The sequence below is a fragment of the Carcharodon carcharias genome, chromosome 2 (assembly GCF_017639515.1).
Source record: "Carcharodon carcharias isolate sCarCar2 chromosome 2, sCarCar2.pri, whole genome shotgun sequence".
Lineage (NCBI taxonomy): Eukaryota > Metazoa > Chordata > Chondrichthyes > Lamniformes > Lamnidae > Carcharodon > Carcharodon carcharias.
In genome coordinates, this window is record NC_054468.1 from 85,356,677 (window position 1) to 85,379,126 (window position 22,450).

At 43.5% G+C, this 22,450-nt stretch overlaps 1 protein-coding gene across 3 annotated transcripts in view; it reads left to right on the forward strand.

Annotated features, from left to right (window-relative positions):
• inpp5d (inositol polyphosphate-5-phosphatase D) overlaps positions 1 to 19,679 on the forward strand; it is a 163,206-nt gene extending 143,527 nt beyond the window's left edge. For 2 of the 3 annotated variants that reach the window (XM_041182271.1, XM_041182286.1), the window contains exons 26-27: positions 15,059 to 15,638; positions 18,533 to 19,679. In XM_041182271.1, the coding sequence (XP_041038205.1) occupies positions 15,059 to 15,638; positions 18,533 to 18,535 (583 nt within the window). In that variant the 3' untranslated portion in view covers positions 18,536 to 19,679. The remainder of the gene's footprint in view (positions 1 to 15,058; positions 15,639 to 18,532) is intronic. The other variant, XM_041182278.1, reaches the window with a different exon arrangement.
• Positions 19,680 to 22,450: the final 2,771 nt, after the last annotated feature.

A 22,450-nucleotide genomic window follows, 5' to 3' on the forward strand; every position in this document is an offset into this window, starting at 1 on the left:
GAGATCCTCAATCTATGATAAAATCCACACAGCAGCAAGTTTGTTCCAGAATCATGGGTCTCATGACACTGAAATCCTAGAAAGCTGCCATTCATTCTTAGCCAGCTGCCATCGGCCGCAGTCAGAGGCAGAGATGAAGGGAGAGAGGGAGGTGGATGCCTACAAAGGGCACGGCTGGTGAAGGGCTGCCAACTCACGACTCCAAACCACCATCTTCCCAGGTGAAAGGTTGTGGCTGACAAGGGATCATGCCTTTAGTCTTCTATGTTGCCAAGCCAATTATCTCTCTACAGAGTTTCGAGAGTGGTGGAAACAAGTGGAAAAGTATCCACATCAGACTTTTTGCACTTGGCTCTTATCACCCTGGTCAAAGGGTAATTTCTCCATGTGCAGTCATGTGAGAATGGGAGGAACACACATCTCTGGCCCTCCAGAATGTCCTTTGCCTGGAAAGGATGACAGTGGCAGGATAATCAAGGAGCCTGATGAGTGATCCTTGGCGCCCAAATGATGTCTGAAGGTTCTCTTGACCAGCCCCCATGGTCGGATAGTCTGCACCTTTGCTGATGGTGCAGATCTGGAAACAAAGCCTATTCACTGTGGTGAGATCATGTGGGAATCAATGCATCTGAAGTTCCGGATGGGAATTCTTTTGTGGGATGTTTCACCCCTGAATACATGGGAAATGTATCATTGGAATATCCTTGAATCCATGAGACTTGGAGAAGGAATAGAGCAGGAAATATTTACAAAAGTGCAAAGTATATATAATGTTTGAACACCTCTGCCACCAGTGTGCATTCAAAACTTTTAGATTTTCCTTACTCTGCCGCTACGCCTAGCTGCAGCCCCAACATCGGGAGCAGAGGTGGAGGTGGTCTGCTGACTGCTATGCCCTGTTATCTGAGATGACTTTGGCGGGTGTCCTGTGGAGGCTTAAGGCCTGGAAGACCCAGGCCTGCTAAGGGTCTCCTGCTCTAGGGCAGGTGCGCCCTCCTTGGACTAACCTACTGGAGGCAAATGGGTCACTGGCAGAGGGGGGTGGAGCAGCAGGGCGTCCTTAAAGTGTAAAATGAAAACAGATAATTCTGGAAAAACTCAGCAGGTCATACAGCATCTGTGGAGAAAGCAACTGAGTTAACATTTTGAGTCCATATGACTCTTCTTCAGGGCTGAGAGGTAGAAAGATGATGGGTTTTATGCTGTTGAAAAAGGGTGGGGGTTGGTGCAGCAGGTACAGCAAAATAGAAGGTCACAGATAGGTTGGATGTCAGGAAAGATTAAATGACAAAGATGTTGTGGATACAAGACAAAGTGAGTGGTAATGGGAGTATTAAAGACTAAAGCATGTGTTAATAGTGACATAAAGGTCAGCCCTGTCCGAAAGCAAAATGGCAGAATGTGTTTATTGCAGAACAAGGTTTAGCGCTTTCAGAAAGCAAAACATGAGAACAAGAAACAGACTGACACTAGACTGGAAGGCTAAGTGAAGGAGAGGTGGGTGGGAAACAAATAAGAACAAAATGGAGGAGCGAGTTCACGTCTGAAGTTGTTGAACTCAATTTTTTTTATTCATTCATGGAATGTGAGCTTCGCTGGCTAGGCTAGCATTTATTGCCCATCCCTAGTTGCCCTTGAGAAGATGGTGGAGAGCTGCCTTCTTGAACCGCTGCAGTCCATCTGTTATAGGTACACGCACAGTGCTGTTAGGGAGGAAGTTCCAGGATTTTGGTAAGTCCAGAGGGCTGTAAAGTGCCTAATTGGAGGATGCGGTGCTGTTCCTCCAGTTTGTGTTGGGCTTCACTGGAGCATTGTAGCAGGCCTAGGACAGAAATGTGAGCTTGAGGGCAAAGTGGTGAATTGAAATAGCAAGAGACAGGAAGGTCGGGGTCATGCTTGCAGACTGAGTGAAGGTGTCCCGCAAAGCTGGTACCTAATCTGCGTTTAGTCTCCCCAGTATAGAGCAGACTGCATTGGGAGCAGCAAGTGCAGTAGACTGAATCGAAAGAAGTGCAAGTGAATCATTGCTTCACCTGAAAGGAGTGTTTGGGGCCTTGGACGGTGAGGAGGGAGGAGGTAAAGGGGCAGGTGTTACACCTCCTGCGATTGCATGGAAGGTGCTGTGGGAAGAGGATGAGGTGTTGGGGGTGATGGAGGAGTGGACCAAAGTGTCACGGAGGGATGGTCCCTACGGAATGCTTATAGGGGGTTGTCCTGGGTGGATGCATATGGGGTGTCTGGCTGGCGCTCCTCCTTCCTCTGGGTTCCTGAGGGCCCTACCTGACTCCTTGAGGCAAAGGGACACTTGGAGGAAGGTCGAGATGCCCTGTTCCCCTCTTGTCTAGCCATTCCAGGATCTCACCCATGGCTAGAGAGATGGTGTGCAGGCCTGAGCGCAAATCTGGCTGAAACTGCTGGACCTGGGTCTCCAAGGTGGCCGTCACCCTTCCCATGGAGACCCCGATGCACTCGCATGCCGGAGCCACGACATCAGACAGGAAGCAGATAGACTCCTCCATCTCCCATCCCAGTCCATTAAAGACCTCTGACAATTCCACCTGATGTTCCACTGCCTCTCTTTGCATCTTTAACATTTGTCCCAGAGGCTCGTCATCAGACTCGGACTCTGCAGGGGCCTTGTCTCTAACAGTTCTCCGAGTGCTGAGACCTTGGTTGTCACTGCCTCCATCTATTGTAGACCTGTGTCTGTGAGGTGATCATCAGATTGTGAACCCGAACCTGCTTTAGATCTCGGACCCACAGAGATGTGTATCTCTGCACGAGTGGAGGATGCACGTGTTCGCACTGCCTGCTCAACAGATGCGGGACCCTCTTCTTCCTCCTCTGAGGTGACCTGGGGGCTGGGGCTTTCTAATGTGGAGGACAATGTCCTCCCGCTCTTCCTGCTGGTACCTGTAATGGAGAAAAGAGAGAATGAGTGATTGCCTAGGCTGGCTCAAACATTACACATAATTCACAGTCATTGTCTGAATGTTGCCTCTGTATAATGGATGCTTCCTTAAGGCCAATCTCATCTTTAGCACAGGCACAGTCTGTGTCCTCCCCTGTCAGTTCTGCATCCTGCTCTTTGAATTTAGTGAGGGTCCTGAGTTACAGGGTCCCACCTCCCATCTTGCCTTGCTCCCTCCTGTTGTGGGCTATCTTGTCCTGCTTAAAGACAGATGGACTGAGCATGAGCACAATGGATGAAAGAGCAATTCAGAAGGTTCCATGCCTACTGTGTGGGCTGAGCCCTCCCTAGTAAGGCATTAAGATGTCTTATGTGCAGAATCTTAGATGAGATGGTGTTATTAAAGTGGCTGTCCGATTTGTCCACAAAAACCAGGACAAATCCAACCCAGCCAATCAGTGTACTCATGATCATGAGCCAGATGATGGAAAGTGTTGTTGATAATGCTATCAAACAGTACATACTCAGCAATAACAAGCTCACTGACATTCAGTTTGTGTTCCGCCTGGGCCACTCAGCTCCTGATCTCATTACAGCCTTCATCCAAACATGGACTAAAGAGCTGGGTACAAGAGGTGAGGTGAGAATGACTGCCCTTGACATCAAGGAGCCTTAGCAAAATTGGAGTCAATGGGAATCAGGAGGAAAACTCTCCGCTGGTTGGAGTCATACCTAACACAAAGGAAGATGGTTGTGGTTGCTGGAGGTCAATCATCTCAATCCCAGGAAATCACTGCAGTCATCTTTAACTGCTTCAACAATGACCTTCTTTCAATGTAAGGTCAGAAGTGGGGATGTTTGCTGATGAATGCACAATGCTCAGCAAGATGCGCAACTCTTCAGATACTGAAGCAGTTCATACCAGGCAATGAGCATCTCCAACAAGAGAGAATCCAACCATCTCCCCTTGACATTTACTGGCATTACCATCACTGAATTCCCACCATCCAGATCCCAGGGGTTACCATTGACAAGAAACTGAACAGGACAAGCCATATAACTACTGTGGCTACAAGAGCAGATCAAAGGCTGGAAATTCTGAGGAGAGTAACTCACCTCCTGACTCCCCTAAGTCTGTTCACGTCTCACAAGGTACATGTCAGTAGTGTGATGGAATACTCTCTACTTGCTTGGATGAGTGCAGCTCCAACAACGCTCAAGAAGCTCAACACTATAAAGGACTAAGCAGTCCGCTTGATTGGCACTTCATGCACCACCTTCAACATCCACTCCCTCCACCACCTACCCACAGTGGCAGCAGTGTGTACCATCGACAAGATGTACTGCAGCAACTCACCAAAGCTCCTTTGATAGCACCTTCCAAACCCATGACCGCTGCCATCTAGAAGGTTAAGGGTAGCAGATAGATGGGAACACACCAGCTGGAAATTTCCCTTCAAGCCATTCACCATCCTGACCTGGAACTACATCGCTGTTTCCTCACTGTCACTGGGTCAAAATCCTGGGACTCCCTCTCTAATAGCACTGTGGATGTGCCTCCACCACATGGACTGCAGTGGTTCTTGAAGGTGGCTACCACCGCTTTCTCATAGGCAATTAGGGATGGGCAACAAAAGTGCTGGCCAAGCCAGTGATGCCCAAGTCCCCTGAAACAGTAAAAATAACAGTGCTGATGTCCCAGCTGCTGACAGTGTGTGACATCCCTGTTTACTCTAACCCTTAGACTATCTGATGACCTTATGACAGTGTGAGGTTGCAGTGAGTAGAACCTTGACTTACCCCAGCGAGTGGATAAGAGAATTAATCTGTTTCCTGCATTGCAGGGCAGTCCCCTTTGGACCCCGTGGGCGCTCATCACCCTGGCAACCTCTTCCCAGGCAGTTATGGTCAGATGAGAGGGCCTCCTGCTCCCATCCCTCGGAAAGAGGCCTTTCCCCGATCAGAGGAGAATCTCATTGCTGCACTGTGGGGCCAGAGGCTGTTGTCTTCTTTTCAATATTTTCTTTCACTGAATCTGGAGGTTCTAGCCTGCAGTGAGTGAATGACTGTCTGGGTGCCGTTTAAATTTGGCCCCCAGACGTTGGAGACTGAGAACTGAGGGCGGGGCAGGCCACTTCCTGCCCGTCCTGCCGCAAGATTGGACATGATCTTCGCGGCTGCATAACTAATGAAGTGAACAGCGCAGGATTGTGTGTGTGTTCAGCCAGCCCACTGTCCAGCGGAAGTCACTCCGACTTCCGTTCCTGCAGCCGGACTGTCTCCGGAACAGGAAATTCCGTCCTGAATGTTAAATAAATAGAGAGCTAACCAAATGCTTTGTGGAACAGGAGGGGCTTCTGAGCTGCTGCAATTATGGAAATGTCAGTAAAGGAAGGGAAAAGGTCCAGAATAAGTGCTACAGGATTAGATGGGTATTGAGGGAGTTCACTTGATTTTAGTTTGGGATCAGGGAGAAACTTCTGAGAAACCTTATTTCCCTCAGCAGATTAGATATAGGGCAATATGCATGGTAAGATAGATTGAAGATAAACTATTAAAAGAGATTCAGTGTGTGGAGTCCATGATAAGATTATAGATATGTTGTTAACAGAGTGGTCTTTTTTCCAAGGAATAGACAGTAAAAAATACAAGAGGTTACTGTTATCATTAGAGGTAGAAATGGGAAGTTTCGTTTTCAGCCTCAATTAGGTGCCAGACAGGAGCTGTACACCTGAGAAAGCCCAGATTTCTTGGCCTAAGTGTGTAACAGGCCAGCACCCTGGCTGAGCCCTGCACTAGAAATGGAAATATGAAAGCACTTGCAGGCAAGGGCCCAGGCCCAATCTGCTGGACCCCACTTTGGTCACAGGCACAATAGGAACTGCAACAGCAGGCTCAGATTGCCAACTCTGGTTGGACATATTCCTGGAGATGTCATCACTTGACTGCCCACCTCTAATGGCCCTGCCCTCATACCCCTGCCTTTGGTCATCCAACACGCCCATATCCATGGTGCATTGTTTCTAAACACTAATAAGAGTGAATAGGATATTCATTACCCAACTGAATGATACTTGATCTTTAGTTAGACAGATTTTTTTCTCATGTTCAATAACTAGAAAATAAAAGTGTCCAAAGAATTTTTTTTTTAAAAATCACAATTGTTTTATTGCCGTATGATTTTTCTCCTCAGTTTGCTGGCAGCAGCATCTTGAAGATTAATTTTGAATTCCTAGAGGCCCCAAAATTTCCTGCTTAATTTTGATTGTGTGTAACCAGCAGAAGGCCTAACATTAGTGTTACGGACAGGGCAGAGAGGCAAACATGAACTCCCTTATTTTCTCACTGTCTGTCCTTAAGCAGAGGTGTTTTAATTTTTGAAATAGGCTGTGGCTTGTTTCCTCAAACCTTTTGTTTGTGAGGACAATTTTTAAAGTGCTTTGCAACAAACTCCGTTTGGAGTTAAATTTGAAGTATAGTTTATTCATACATTCAAACCTGGCGGATGGTGTAACTTCATACAGACACACAAGCACACAATAAGAAGATAAGAAAGAGGAGTTTTTAAAACTAAAAGAATAAAACACAGATATGAATAAAAGTAAAATACTGCAGATGCTGTAAATCTGAAATAAAATCAGAAAATGCTGGAAAAACTCAGCAGACCTGGCAGCATCTGTGGAGAGAGAAACAGAGTTAACATTTCGAGTCCATGTGACTCTTCTTCAGAGCAGATGTGGGTAGCAAATGGTATGTTGGCTTTTATTGCAAAAGGAGTAGAGATGTCTTACTTCAATTGGATAGAACTTAGTTAGAATGCATCTGGAGTATTGTGTAGTTTTGGTTCCCTTACCTAAGGAAGGATATACTTACCATAGAGGGAGTACAGCGGAGGTTCACCAGACTAATTTCTGGGATGGCAGTACTGTCCTATGAGGAGAGATTGAGGAAACTGGGCCTATATTCATTGGAGATTAGAAAAATGAGAGGTGATCTCATTGAAATTTACAAAATTCTTAAGGGGCTAGACAGAGTAGATCCAGAAAGGCTGTTTCACCTAGCAGAGGGACCTGGAACCAGGGGACACAGTCTCGGAATAAGGGACAAGCCATTTAGGATTGAAATGAGGAGGAAATTTTTCACTCGGAGGGCACTGAGTTTTTGGAATTCTCTACTACAAGAGGGCGGTGTATGTGTATGTTCAAAAGAGAGATTGATAGATTTCTACATACTAATGACATCAAGGGATATAGGGATAATGCAGGAAAGTGGCGTTGAGGTAAATGATCAGCCATAATGAATGGCAGAGCATGCTTAAAGGGCTGAATGGTCTACTCTAGCTTCTATGCTCCTATGAACACAGGCAGCATAGATGTCTGATTATTTATCAGACATTTAGTAAGGTAGTTATACCAACGACAGTAGCTGTATTCAGTTTTAAATATATTAATTATATTTAAATGCATTGGCTGATTATGTTCCATTGTTAGAGACAAGAGATAGAGAGACAGACTGAACCTCCTAATTCTATATGCATTCCCAAACCCACCACTTGTGTGTGATCAGTTTTTACAAAGTCATTAGCAGCAGACTTTCATGGATTTTTAAACCAGAAACATTAAATATTCATACACACTTTTTCCAGAAAAGTTTATTGCCACTTCATACACACCACATACACACAAGAAAGATACAGTAAAAGCAAGGAGTTTCACTTCGAGATATTAATACAAAACAGAGTGGTTGGCAGTTCACATGTTTGTAAAAGTCCAATGAGAGGGTAAGTTTTTCCACATTGGAGTTGAAGTTCAGATGAGCCCACATAGCTGAAGACAGGATTTTGTGGCGTTTCTGAGAGATGCACAGCAAGTGTGGACATCCTTCGTAATTCTTGTAGCTGGAGGACAAGTTTCCTTTGCCAGACAAATTCGGAATCTTTTGGAACAGGTTTCAAGGAGGCTTTTCACTTTATGCCTTTGGCTCTGTAAAGGTCCAATGTTATAGCCACTTTTCTGCAGTGAGGTTTCTTCTGTTGTTACTTCTGAATTCTGCAGTCTGCAAAGAAAGCAATGCTTTATAATAAAAGGCTATCCAAAATCAGTGTTTTGGTCCTGTGACAATTGGTCATTAATACACGATGGAAAGCAATTAATTGATTGTTCATATTAAAGAAGTAGCTTCCACCTCCCATGGTCAGAACCATCGACATACAATAGAGGTAGATAGAGGTCCTTACATTTCTTTTTGCATACTCAGTTTTGATAGCTCTCCTATGTAACATGGCAGATCTGAAGTCAGAAAGTCTGAGACCTTATTGTCCTTGTTGTTTGGGGATAAGTCCTAACAACTGGTGCAACATTCCACAAGGATGTTGGCTAGCATGTCCACTGGAATCCACCTTTTAGAAGCCTACAGAAGCTTGGCCAACTTGCAGTTTGAAAAGTCAGGTGATTTGTGACAGCCATCTTAAAGATCAGCAGTGTCCTTTTTTAAAGGAGGCATACAGGTTTTTAAAAAATTGTTATGTCCTCATGCCTGCTCAGCATGACATCCATGCTAAAGAAGGACAAGGACTGGGGACACAGATTTAATGTTTTGAGGAAGAGATAGGGAATGTGAGGAAGACCTTTTGGATCCAATGAGTGCTAATGACTTAGAACTCATAACTGGTGAGGGTGGTGGAAGTGAACATGATCAATGATTTCAAAAAAAATTGGATGGGCACTTGAAGGAAATAAACTTACAGGGCTATGGGACACAGTGGGGATATGGGACCTACTGGATTTCTCCACAAAAAACCTGCATGGATTTGATGGGCTGAATGGCCTCCTGTGTCGTAATTACTCAATAACACTTTATCACTGTAAGTGATAAGTGATAAACATTCGGTTCTGATGTTCCCAGAATCCAAATTAGGCTATTTGGGGGGATACTCAGTCTGCAGTTTAATTCCTCAGGTTATGGGCGAGATTTTCCATACCTGCCCGCTGCCAGGATCTTCTGGTCCCACCACAAGTCAATGGACTTCTGGCTGGGGTGCTGCCTCTCCCGCGGTGGGTCCTGCCTGTGACGGGGCCGGAAAATCCCGGCCAATGTTTCTGTGGATTAATTTATCATAGTTTCACTGGTTCAAAGACTGCATTAATCTATTGAGAACTCAGTGTACAGAGGGATTTAGTGGACAAGTGAGTGGACAAAACATTGTCAGATGGTGTATTATGTGGGAAAATGTGAATTTGTCCACTTTGGTGGGAAGAATAGTAAAGCAGTATACTATCTAAATGGAGAAAGATTGCAGAACTCTACGGTACAGAGGGATCTGGGTGTCCTGGTACATGAATGACAAAAAAGTATGGTATGTTAGTGCAGCAAGTGATTAGGAAGGGGAATCAAGTACAAAAGTAAGGAAGTATTGCTACAGTTGCACAGGGCATTAGTGAGATCACATTTGGAGCACTGTGTACAGTTATGGTCTCCTTGCTTGAGAAGGAATATAATTGCATGTAAAGCAATTCAGAGAAGGTTCACCTGACTGATTCCTGGTTGAAGAGATTATTTTATGAAGAAAGGTTGAGCAGATTGAATCTATACCCATTGGAGTTTAGAAGAATGAGAGGTTATCATATTGAAACATATATGGTCCTGAGGGAACTTGATAGGGTGGATGCTGAAAGCATGTTTCTTCTTGTGTTGGAGTCTAGAACTAGTGTACACAGTCCAAAAATTAGGGGTCTTGTATTTAAGACTGAGATAAGGAGATTTTTTTTCTTTCAGAGATGTTAGTCTGTGTAATTCTCTTCACCAGAGAGCAGTAATGGCTGTGTCATTGAATATGTTCAAGCCTGAGTTAGATAGATTTTTAATCAGCCCTGGGAGCCAAGGGTTATGAGGGGCAGACAGGAAAGTGGGGTTGAGGCCACAGTCAGATCAATCATGATCTTTTCGAATGGTGCAGCAGGTTCAAGGGGCCAAATGGCCTACTCCTGCTCCTAATTCTTGAGTTCTTAAGAATAAGCCAGTGTTCCTCAAATAGGTGAAGCAGTAGGACACTAGGGGAAGTTCAGTCCAAGAGCGCTGTCTAGGCTTTTAAGCACCTTGGGTGAAATGCAGAACATTTTAGGATTGGGTGGAGGGTTGGGGGGTACAGAACTAATGGACAAATAGTCTTTTTGGTTTAGGATTAGTTAGACGTTGCACTGTGTAATAAGAATAGAGGTGTTCACCATCTAAAGCATAATCTGGTGGAGTGGTGTTCCTCTAAGGCCCAAAGGTTCAATTGCTGTTAAGTAAGCAGAGGTTCAAGTCAGGAAGAGTTTACTTCTTGTTTGGTAGGGAATCTTAGGGAAGGAAGCAGTTAAAGATGTTCAATTGCTAATTATTAGGTTGTTTAACTAAGTACCTATTTGGGTGTATAAAAGGGATAACAACTGAGACTAGTTCTCTGTGGAGAGTTTTATGATAAGCAATAAAACTCTGTCTGCAGGAGTCTGTCCTGGTTTGAGTTTTCATTTCTAAACAACTATTGGAGCTTAACAGTGGTAGCAGAGGACGGTTCCTGCTTGCAAGTAAGAAGATTGGAAACTAAGCTTTCTTTGGACAAAAGACTGTATTTGGAGTTAACCTTATGAGCCGAGTGGTTTCAAGTCACTCAGACAAAAAATGGCTGAATCAAAACGTAGAATGTCGGGATATGATTAACCCACCGATGCTTTCTGAGCATCAGCCATATGACCAATTTAAAAATGAAGTAACCATGTGGACACGGGTTATGTGCTTGCCAAAGGAAAAACAGGAGATGGCTTTGGCATTTTTGCTACCATATGAAAGCAAAATAAGATTCAAAGTATTTTTGGAGTTGGAGCCTGAGCATTTAAACACAGATAAAGGTTTGCAAATTTTATTAAATTTTATGTTTAAGAAATACAGAAGGACACCGTCACAGCTGATGGTGAATTTACCTTTGGCGAGGGATTTCAATGAAGTTGTGGCAATGAATTTAAAGGTGTGGGATAAAGGAAAGAACATTTTTATTTTACATTTTGTAGATTTGGCAACAGTTGACAATCATGTACAGTAAAGAAAAGAAAATAATTGTGGATCAGGTAATGGAGAAGCGGATAGGGACCAGATTGGAACCATCAACGAAATTCCTCACTGATAATGGGGCCGAGTTTGCTAATGACCAGCTCTGAGGTATGCGCGAAAACATGAATATAATCATTATGAATGTTGCAGCTGAAAGACCCTTTAGTAACGGAGTGTGTGAAAGGAATCACGCAGTTATAGATGAGATGTGTCATAAAATATTGGTGGATAGACCAAGCTGTAAATTAACATCAGCTCTAGCATGAGCTATCCATGCCAAGGATTCACTGCAGATGGGCTACAGATCATATCAGTTGATTTTTGGTAGAAGCCCAAAAATTCCTTCAGTCCTGAGTGATCATCCCCCAGCTTGGGAGGGAACTGCGATTAGCTCTACCTTTTCTGAGCATTTAAATATACTACATGTGGGTGGAAGAGTGTTCTTTAAAGCTGAAGTTTCAGAAAGAACTCAGCGAGCTCTAAGATACAGTGTATGACCATCGGAAACTATTTTCAATCAGGGAGACATGGTAAAAGAAAAAGGACTTACCGAGTGGAAAGGCCCGGGAAAGATGGTAAAACAGTTATTTTACAACATGGGAACCAAACTATTTGGGTACATTCATCAAGGTTAGTTGGTGCGGACTAAAAATCTGTGGGTTTGGAAAGTGTTGTAGGAAGGGACGAGGAACCATGTACTTCTCATACCCATATGTTGCATGATTATGAGGACCAGGTAGCTAAAGTTAACAGGATATCTGAAGATTGAGGCAATAATTTGGACGAAGAAGATGAAGCAATTTGTCCCAGAGGACAACTGCCGTAAGCTGGCACTAAAGTTACATACTTGCCAGAAGGGGCCAGTCAATGGCGAGATGCGACGATTGTAGGTAGAGCAGGAAAGGCCACTGGAAAATATAAAAACTGGTTAAATGTATGAGACAAAGGACAGGAGGTTAGGCCTATGGATTGGAAACATGAAATACAAAGATGGAAGGCACATAAACGCAGTATCAGTTCAGACAGTGAGTCTGGGAGTGAATGTGCCTCTAGAAAGAGATCGCGAGCTGGGAGTTGGAGAGCAAACAATAATGGTCCAGAGCGTGGTAGAAGGCAGGATAGAGGACATAGCTTAATGAGGTCAAGGTATATGGCACAGACTGGTAATACTACAAGGAACAGAAGCCCTTGTGATTGAAAAGCTTCAAACAAATTAGATGATAAAATTAATAAAGGATGCCAAACAGTGAGAACTACATAGTTGGAAAGAAATTGGGGTATACACAGATTGGGCCAGATAGGGCAAAACCGGCTCTGTCTCATAGATGGATATACACAGAAAAGGTGCTTCCTGATGGGACTTCTAAAGCTAAAGCCAGGCTAATGGCATGAGAGTTTGAAGAAAAATTGGGTGACCAGGATATAAGAGTAGATTCTCCTACGACAGGGAAAGTTATGCTGAAAAATTTTTGGCTGCATTAGCTATTACTGCTTGGGAATGTAAGTCCATTGATATTAAAGCTGCATTTTTGCAGGGACACCAAATTCAAAGGGAAGTTTTTCTCCATCCACCAGAAGAGGTTCTTAACACAGAAGGGACTCTGGATGCTAAAATAAATGTGTTTACAGTTTAAATAATGCCTCCAGAGTTTGGTATTTCTCAGTGAGGTCAGTTTTGTTAAAGTTGGGCTGTCTTCAGTTGGAAGCAGACTGGCAATGTCTTATTGGCATCATGAAGGGAAATTTGCAGGCATCTTTATGATGCATGTAAATGATTTTTGTGTGGGGTGGTAGTAGAAAATTTGAAACGGTTGTCATTAACGGGCTCAGAACTGAGTTTAAAATTGGAAGTCTGGCCTCTGGTGCATTTGGATACGATTGGAGATCAGGCAGAGTGGATCACATGTCCTTTTTACATCAGCAATCCTACTTAGAATGTCAATCCCATTGCAATTAATTATGGCAGGGCCTCCCAGAAAGATACAGTGGCTTCTGAAATAGAAAAAGAGGAACTCTGAAGTCTAATTGGGCAACTCAATTGGCTAGGCAAACAAACAAGGCCAGGCATCAGTTTTGACATTTTGGAATTGAGCACTAAAATGAAAGATCCCAGAGTTGAAGAAATTATTTGGACAAACAAAACACTGACAAAATTTAAAATGGAGCAGTGTGTTTTGAAATTCCCATCTTTGGCTGATCATAGAAAAATGAAACTGTATTCAGAGATGCGTCCTATGCAAATCTCTGATGGATTTTCGAGTGCAGGAGGACTTAAAATATTTCTCATGGGAGAAAAAGACAAAATGCTGCCTTTTGGCATGGGAATATATAAAGATATGAAGAGTAGTGAAAAGTACGTTAGCAGCAGAGACTCTCGCCCTTGTTGAGGTGGTAGGTATGGCATTCTTTAAATTAAAGATACTGGCAGAAGTTTTAAATGGAAAAGGGTATTCAGGAACAGTACCTATCGAATGTCTTATAGATAACAAGTCACTTTGGGGAAAATGTTCACTCTACAAAGTGCGTTAACGAGAAGAGATGAATTGACATTGCAAGCTTAGAACAGATGCTTGAGAATAAGGAGATTGCCAAGATCAAATGGATTGATAGCAGCTACCAATTATCTGATTGCTTCACCAAAAGAGGAGTGAGCTTCAAGAAGCTACTAGAGATCCTCAAAGAGGGATATCTTTTTCTTTAAGAAAAAATACTACTTTTGTGTGGACATACCTATCGATGTGTTTTTTTTTAAAGAAGGGGAATAAGGTGAATATATTGAATGAAGAAAATATGTATTGATGTTTGTTATTACAATTTTTTTTTGTGATTATATAAACTTAGGGATAACTTTTTTAAGAGGCGAATCTGTTAGGGAAGGAAATGGTGAAAGAAGCTCAATTGCTAATTATTAGTTTGTTTAAGTACCCATTTAGTTGTATAAAAAGAATAACAGCTGAGACTAGCTCTCTCTGTGGCGAGTTTTGTGACGAGCAATAAAACTCTGTCTGAAGGAGTCTGTCTTGGTTTTGGTTTTCATTTCTAAACAACTATGGAGCTTAACAGGGAACTCTGCAGAGTGGAATGTGCTTTACAATACGGTGTAACTACACCATACCACGTATTTGTGTATATAGCATTGAACACCTGTGAACACCATGCTGAACAGGTGCATGTTATACTTATTTCAATCTATCGTTTTACCTCCACCTTTTAGCCCATTTCGATCCCTTCCCCCCACCCCACCCCCACTAGGGCCATCTGTCACTTGCTTGTCCTGCTTTCCACCCTTAATGTCATCATTAGCACATTCCTTAGATAATATCACCACCGGTCAACACCTCTTTGTCCTTTTGTCTATGACATCTTTGGCAATCTTTTCGTTGCCTGCACCTATCACTGGGCCTCTATCCAGCTCTACCTGTTCCACCCCCTCAACCAGCTTATATTTCACCACATTTCTATATTTCTTTAGTTCTGATGAAGAGTCATACGGACTCGAAACGTTAACTGTGTTCTTCTCCGCAGATGCTGTCAGACTTGCTGAGTTTTTCCAGCTATTTTTGTTTTTGTTGCATGTTATATCTGCATACACTGCATTACACATTTGTGCACATCACACAGCATATTTGCAGTGTGTACAACACTAAACATCTGTGAAATAACACAGCGGGTCTCAATACCTGTGGCAACTTGCTCTTTCGAATCATTGTGGCACAGAAAGAGGCCACACAATCCTTTGAGGCCACGACGGCTCTCTGCAATAACAATTTAGCTAGTCCCACCCTTTCCCATAATCCCTGTAAACAACTTCTCTTTAGATAGTTATCCAACACCCTTTGGAAATCCACGATTGAATCTGACTCCGCCACACTTTCAGGCTGTGCATTTCAGATCTTAACCCTCACAGTATAAGATAGATTTTCTCAAATTGTCTTTGATTCTCTTGTCAATCATTTTAAATCTGTGTTCTCTGGTTTTCAACCCTTGTTTCTCTCTAACTATTCTGCCAGTCCCCTTTGGTGCATTTTGTAATCTACTTTCCTTTGTTTCCTGAAAAAAAAGCAGCAATTCAGAAAGCTCTTGGAGTAAAACCCCGACAATGACCTACACGAATGTAGAAATCCCACAGTCTCCATTGCAAGACCAGGAATCGGTGGGGATGGTCAGTAATCCTTTGTATGAAACAGTTGACCAGACACAAAACTCCATCTTAAAGAAAGAACAAGTGATCCCACGGGGCTTGAGGAAAGGTACCCCACCAAGAGTAGAGAAGACTCCCACTCCTTCCACTTCCTCGGCCAATCAACTGGCACAGGCCTTGGTAAGCAAGGAGTCAAACTGGCAAGTGCTTCCCCCAGTGCCGCAGAGCAGGAGCCGATCGTATACCTGTTCGGAGGTGAGAAGGCTAGGCCAGGGGGTGCCACAAGCCAAAAAAGTAGAGACCAAAGCTGATCTTTCACATTCTGGGGCCACCTCCCAGAGCACAGGGCCCTCCTCACTCGCCAGGCCCCCATTGCCGGTGAAGAGTCAGAAAGTATTGGAGCTACAGCATGCTGTAAAAGATTACAGAGAAACCTCGGAGCTGCCAGCTCATGCCAAGCACCGTGGCAACGTGGACGTAGGGCAACAGACCAGTGTGTCGGTAAGTAAGATACCACTCTCATAAATATAACACGACCCCTAATAAATCCAATCCAATAAGGAAGTCAGGAGAAGCTTCTTTACTTGGAGTGGTTGGAGTGTGCAATTCCCCATCACATGGAGTAGTTGATGCATTTAATGGGAATCTTGATAAACTCCTGAGGGAGAATGGAATAGACAGATATGTTCCTAGGGTGAGATGAAATAGGATGGGAGGAGACTCATGTGGAGCACACAAACACTGGCATAGACTAGTTGGGCTGAATGGCCTGCTGCTGTACTGTCCATGCTATTTAACTCTACATAGGATCTGTACCCATCGATTGCCTTGTTTTCAACAAGACATCCTGACTTTAACCACTGAGAAACAGCAGTAAAAATATGCTGATTCACTGGTTCAACATAAAACCTGGATTCCACCCAAGCCCCAATCCCAATTCCAGCCCTCAGCAGTTTTCAGGTTGGAATGGGGTTAATCAGAGAAACAATCTTCTCTGTTGGGTGTATCAGGAGTGTGTAAATATAATCTTCAAACTACAGCCAAACCATTTTGAAGTGAATTCAGGAAGTACTTTTTCCACACAAAGGGAAGTAGATATCTGGAATTATCTTCCCAAAATGCTGTAATGCTGGGCAATAAATAATGATATCAATGCCGGGCAATAATTAATGATATTAAGACTGAGATCAATAGAGTTTTTTTTGACTAGGATATTAAGAAATAGAGTTAAGGCAGGTAAATGAAGTTCAGTTATAGATTGACTATGATCTAATTGAATAACAGGGCACACTCGAGGGGCTGAATAGCCTCCTTGTTTCTATGGGTGGAATGCTGGGTGGAATCAATCTACCAGAATTGGAAGCAGGCGGTTGTTGGGGGCTGGGGGTCGTGTTGCTAGAAAATCCTGTTTGGGGGGAGAGTTAGGATCATTCATGAAGATCTCAATGAGAAAAGGCTGAGCTAGTTGCTAAGTGGTACAGCCCAACTCTCAGCCTCCAACTTTCTGACTCAGTTAAGAGCATGGGAGTCAAGGACACAGCCCTAGACTCTGTGCCTGACATATATAAATAAATCATACCCAATATACACAAGTCCTAGCATCCAGCTGCATCCCTGAGTCAGCTCAGGGGGACAGAAGGGGATGAGTTTAACAACCAAACATTATGATTCAAATCCTCAGCCATAGAAATAGCATGAATTTAGTGGCCTCTGGGCAGAGACTATGGTATTGGACTAGCAATCTTGAGATTACAAATTCAAATCTCAGCAAATTAAATGCAATAATTCTGGTCATCAGGAAAATATGAACCTCCAACCAAGTCATGAATGCTGTTCAAGACAATCAGATCTTACATAGAATTTACAGCACAGAAATGGGCTGTTCTGCCCAATTGCTCCATGTCGATGTTTGTGTTCCACATGAGTCTCCTTCTCATGCATCTAACCCCATGCAACTGTTGCTCTGTGTTTTCCAGTACTTTAGCCACTAGCCACATGTGGTCATTTGGGAATCCAGATGTAACTAATTGCATCTGATTGGTAGATTAGAAATGAGTAGTAGACTGTCTTTGGATCTGTGATCCCAACACTCATTTACATGCACGTGAACTTTAACCTTTTTTGAATGTTTCTTGGTAAAATACTAAGATGAAAAGCAGAGTATGTGACTGTTTTTTAGACTGTTGGGAGCCTAAACTTCCTGTCTCATTGAATAGTTTTTTCTTATTCGTTCATGGGAAGTATGCATCACTGGCTAGGCCAGTATTTATTGCACAGCCCTAATTGCCCTTGTTCAGAGGGCATTTTAAGAGTCAACCACATTTGCTGTGGGTCTGGAGTCACATGTAGGCCAGACCAGGTAAGGATGGCAGATTTCATTCCCTATAGGACATTAGTGAACCAGTTGACAATCAGCAATGGTTTCATGGTCATCGTTAGACTTTTAATTCCAGATTTTTATGGAATTCAAATTTCACCATCTGAATTTGGTATGATTCGAACCTGGGTCCCCAGAGTGTTACCCTGGGTCACTGGAATACTAATCCAGTAACAATATCACTATGTCACCACCTCCTCAGTGGTCGATGTTTAAATGAAATATAAAGTACATGTACATTTGTTATATATAAGATGTTTTCTACCAAGATTGGTGCATGTGACTAAAATGGTACCACTGTGGCAACACCTGTAGCTAGTCAGCAATTACCATTGGACCACACTACTTTAAGTCACATTTTTTTTATTTGTTCATGGGATGTGAGCATCACTGGCAAGGCCAGCTTTTACCATTCATCCCTAATTGCCCTTGAGAAGATGGTGGTGAGCTGCCTTCTTGAACTGCTGCAGTCCATGTGGTGTAGGTACATCCATAGTGCTGTTACAGAGAGAGTTTCAGGATTTTGACTCAGTGACAGTGAACGAACGGTGATATAGTTCCAGATCAAGATGCTGTGTGACCTCGGAGAGGTTAGGAAAATTGGAGATGTTGGTACTCCCATGCGCTTGCTGGCCTAGGCAGTAAGCATTGTAGGTTTAAGAGGTGCTTTAAATGCTCAGAGTGCTTTGAGCTCCACACATCACATGGAACCTCATTTCAAATGATTTCTTCAAGAACCATGATGGGCAATGGATGTGGCCTTATCATGTGTCAACATATCCTGAGAACAAACATAATCAATAAAGGACGACACTCCTTGCATGAGGATAATGTCTCAGGACTGTAGACATTGACCAGATTTTAAAACATTTTTGAAATTAGGCGATTTTCATTTTAGGGCAGTCATGGGCAGAGAACGATTGTTGTGCAAATAGCTGAGGCTAGGCCCCTTCATTGAAAATGTTAGCTTGTATTAAAAGATGTTACTAATTCCAACTCTCACTCTGTCTAATTACAGTGACCAAGATCCCTCTTGTGGAAAAGATGGCAGTGTGGGATCCTTGTCAGGAATTTTCGGAAGAGTGAAGGGTTTCCTGTTTATCTTTTGCTTTCTCTCTCTTGGCGAATGTAAATTGTGGTTGTTCTAAAGACAGTCATCAGAGCTGGGTGCCAGGGATCATGTGGTTACTCTCTGCCTTCTCTCAGTGAGCTAGATATTGGAGTGCAACCGACCTCAGAACAGATGCCAAGAAGTTAGAAGTGAGGAGGCCTGAGCATAGCTTCAACATTACAAGATTTCCAATGGGCTAGTTATGCTCCCTTAAATGTGTATGTTCCTCATTGACACCAGAGAGCCACTGTGCGGAGCTTCACATACTTCAATATGAACTGATTCGAGCCCATTGTAGCTCACAAGCTCAGTCTGTTCTGCTGAAGTAACAGTTGGATGGCAATAGACTTCATGAGAGCCCTACACTGTACTCACATTCACAATGGTTCAGCTCGGGCAAGAACACCATGATCCCTTCAATGGGTGAATAACCTGTTGATACTCAATGACTGGACACATGCATCATGAATAGAAGAAAGAAATAACTTGCATTTCTATGGCACCTTTCATGACCTCAGGATGCCCCAATGCCAATGAAGTGCTTCTGAAGTGTAGTCACTGTTGTAATGTCAGGATGTAGCAGCCACTTCAGGCTCAACAAGCTCCCACAAACAGTAATGTGATACTGACCTGATAACAATCTGTTTTCGTGACATTGGTTGAGGATTAAATGTTGGGATGCCAGCAAGAACTGACCTGCTCTTCTTCCAATAGTGCTAAGAGATCTTTTACATCCACCTGAGAGGGCAGTCAAGGCCTCCGTTTTAATGTCTCATCTGAACGATAGCACCTCCGGCAGTACACTGGAATGCCAGCTTTGATTTTATGCTTGAAGTCATGACCTTCCGTCTCAGTGGCAAGAGTTCTATCACTGAACCATGGCAAGAATGATCTTTTCGGTTGAGGTATTAGGAAAAGACCATTGCAAGAACAGCTGTGTCCAGTGGAATCAGAAGGAGGAGAGTAGGGGTGGGGAGGGTGTTTGGATCAACATGTACTCTAAATCTTTTATGCCTTCAGATTTTATCATTGGCTTATAAATTATGCTGAATAATTTGTTTGTTAAATTTATCCTGATTTCTAGGGTGTTAACCTCTTTCACCACCCCAGCTGGGGTTAGCACTAGAGTTGAGGTGAGAGTGACTGGAGTGAGTACTAACATTAAGACAGCATTTGACTGAGTGTAGCATCAAGGAGCCCTAGCAAAATTGAAGTCAGTGGGAATCAAGGGGAAAACTCTCCACTGGTTAGAGTCATACCTAGCACAAAGAACGATGTTTGTGATTGTTGGAGGCAAATTCTCAGTTTAAGGACATCGCTGCAGGAGTTCCTCAGGGTAGTGTCCTAGGCCCAACCATCTTCAGCCACTTCATCCATAACTGTCCTTCCATCATAAGGTCAGAAGTGGGGAAGTTCGCAACTCCCTAGATACTGAAGCAGTCCATGTCCATGTGCCAAATGACCTGGATAACATTCAGGCTTGGGCTGATAAGTGGCAAGATACATTCGTGCCAGGCAATAACCATGTCCAACAAGAGAGAATATAACCATCTTATAACCATCTCCACTTGACATTCAATGGCATTACCATAACTGAATTCCCCACTGTCAACATCCTGGGGGTTACCATTGACCAGAACTGAACTGGACCAGCCATATTGTGGTTACAAGATGGGGAGATGGTGGCATAGTGGTAATATCACTGGGCCAGTAATTCAGACACCCAAGCTAATGTTCAAATCCCACCATGGCAGCTAGTTAATTTTAATTCAATTAAAAGTGTCGCAGAAAACGGAGTGAACACTCAGACCCAGGAGGTTTGTCTCGGAAGCCTTTTATTATAATCATGATATCACGGAGAGCCCAGCAGCATACAACGGAACTAGCCAGCACTCTGACTAACACCTCTTTACACACATAGATATAGCAAAAGGTTCGTGACAGAAACTTGGGCAATTACAATAGTTTCAAATGGCTTCCAGAGATAGCGATCAGTGTTAATGTTTCAACGATTAGAAAGCACAATGTCAATGTCAATGGTTTAGCAAATAGATAGTGTTAATGGTTACATATCCTGGGCAATGCACACACAATAGTTTGTCTCTTGGGTTTCACCACCATATCTGACATCCGGAGCCCCTTAGTTCTGGGAAAGTAGCACTGGCCCTTTGATTTGCTAATTTATGCGCTGGCTGCGCAACTGTTCGGGGACATTCCACAGTAATTTCATTATACATGTATTTCAATTTCCTTTCCCAATTATACATGTAGTTTATTTCATTCATAATTATACGTGTATTTTATTTCATTCACAATTATACGCGTATTTTATTTCATTCACAATTATACATGTATTTTATTCCTCCACCAAAAATCTGGAATATAAAGCTAGTCCCAGTAATGGTAACCATGACAACTATCATTGTTGTAAAAACCCATCTGGTTCACTAATGCCCTTCAGGGAGGGAAATCTGCCATCCTTACCTGATCTGGCTTACATGTGACTCCAGACCCACAGCAGTGTGGTTGACTCTTAATAGCCCTCTGAAATGGCCTAAAAAGCCAGTCAGTTCAAGGGGTAATTTGGAATGGGCAACAAATTCTGGCCTTACCAGTGATGCCCTAATACTGTCATAGAATAAAGAAAAGGAGCTCCTGACTCCCCAAAGCCTATCTGCTGTTTATAAGGCACAAGTCAGGAGTGTGATGGAGTACTCCCCACTTGCCTGGATGAGTGCAGCTCTAACATCATTCAAGAAGCTCAGCACCATCCAGGACAAAGAGGCCCACTAAATCCACACCCCATCCACCACCTTCAAAATTCACTCCCTCTACCATACAAGATGCACTGCAGCAACTCAGCAAGGCTCCTCTGACAGCACCGTCCAAACCTGCGACCACTACCGCCTAGAAGGACAAGGGCGGTAGGCGCATGGGAACACCACCAATTGTAAGTTCCTCCCCAAGCCACATTGAAGCTTTATTAATTGACTGTTGATGAAAATCCTGGAACTCACTGCCTAACAACACTGTGGGTGTACCCACACCACATGGACTGCAGCGGTTCAAGGAGATGGCTTAAGACCACCTTCTCAATTAGGGATGGGCAATAAATGCTAGCTTTAACAGTGGCACCAAATGCAAAAAAACAGTGTGACACAAGCCCTGTGCTCAAAAGCCCTGCTTCAATATTCACACTTCCACACAAGGCATGACCTCGCGTGGAATGCAATCTCCGACATGCCAAGCCTTCCTTGTATTACAGTTCTGTTCCACCATGTCTGAGGAATCAATTCCCTGAGAGGCACCAGCAACCCTCTCCTCACCATTCACCCATTTTCAGGTATGCGTTACCCTGCCACCAGTCCGTGCTGGAGGTTTTACCCGTCTATGGTGTCACCAGTCTTTATTGTCATTGTGCTACAAGTAAAGAAAGAATTTGTATTTCTATAGCACCTTTCAAGTCGTTGGAACATTCCAAAGTGCCTCAGGGCCCTAATTCCAGTGTAGTCAGTGATAAAAACAAAAAACTGTGGATGCTGGAAATCCAAAACAAAAACAGAATTACCTGGAAAAACTCAGCAGGTCTGGCAGCATCTGCGGAGAAGAAAAGAGTTGACATTTCAAGTCCTCATGACACTTCAGCAGAACTATGTGAATCCAAGGAGAGGGGTGAAATATAAGCTGGTTTAAGGGGGGGGGGGGGGGGGGGGCGGGGGGGTTGGGTGGGGGGAGAGAAGTGGAGGGGGGTGGTGTGGTTGTAGGGTTAAGCAAGCAGTGATAGGAGCAGAACATCAAAAGATGTCACAGACAAAAGAACAAAAG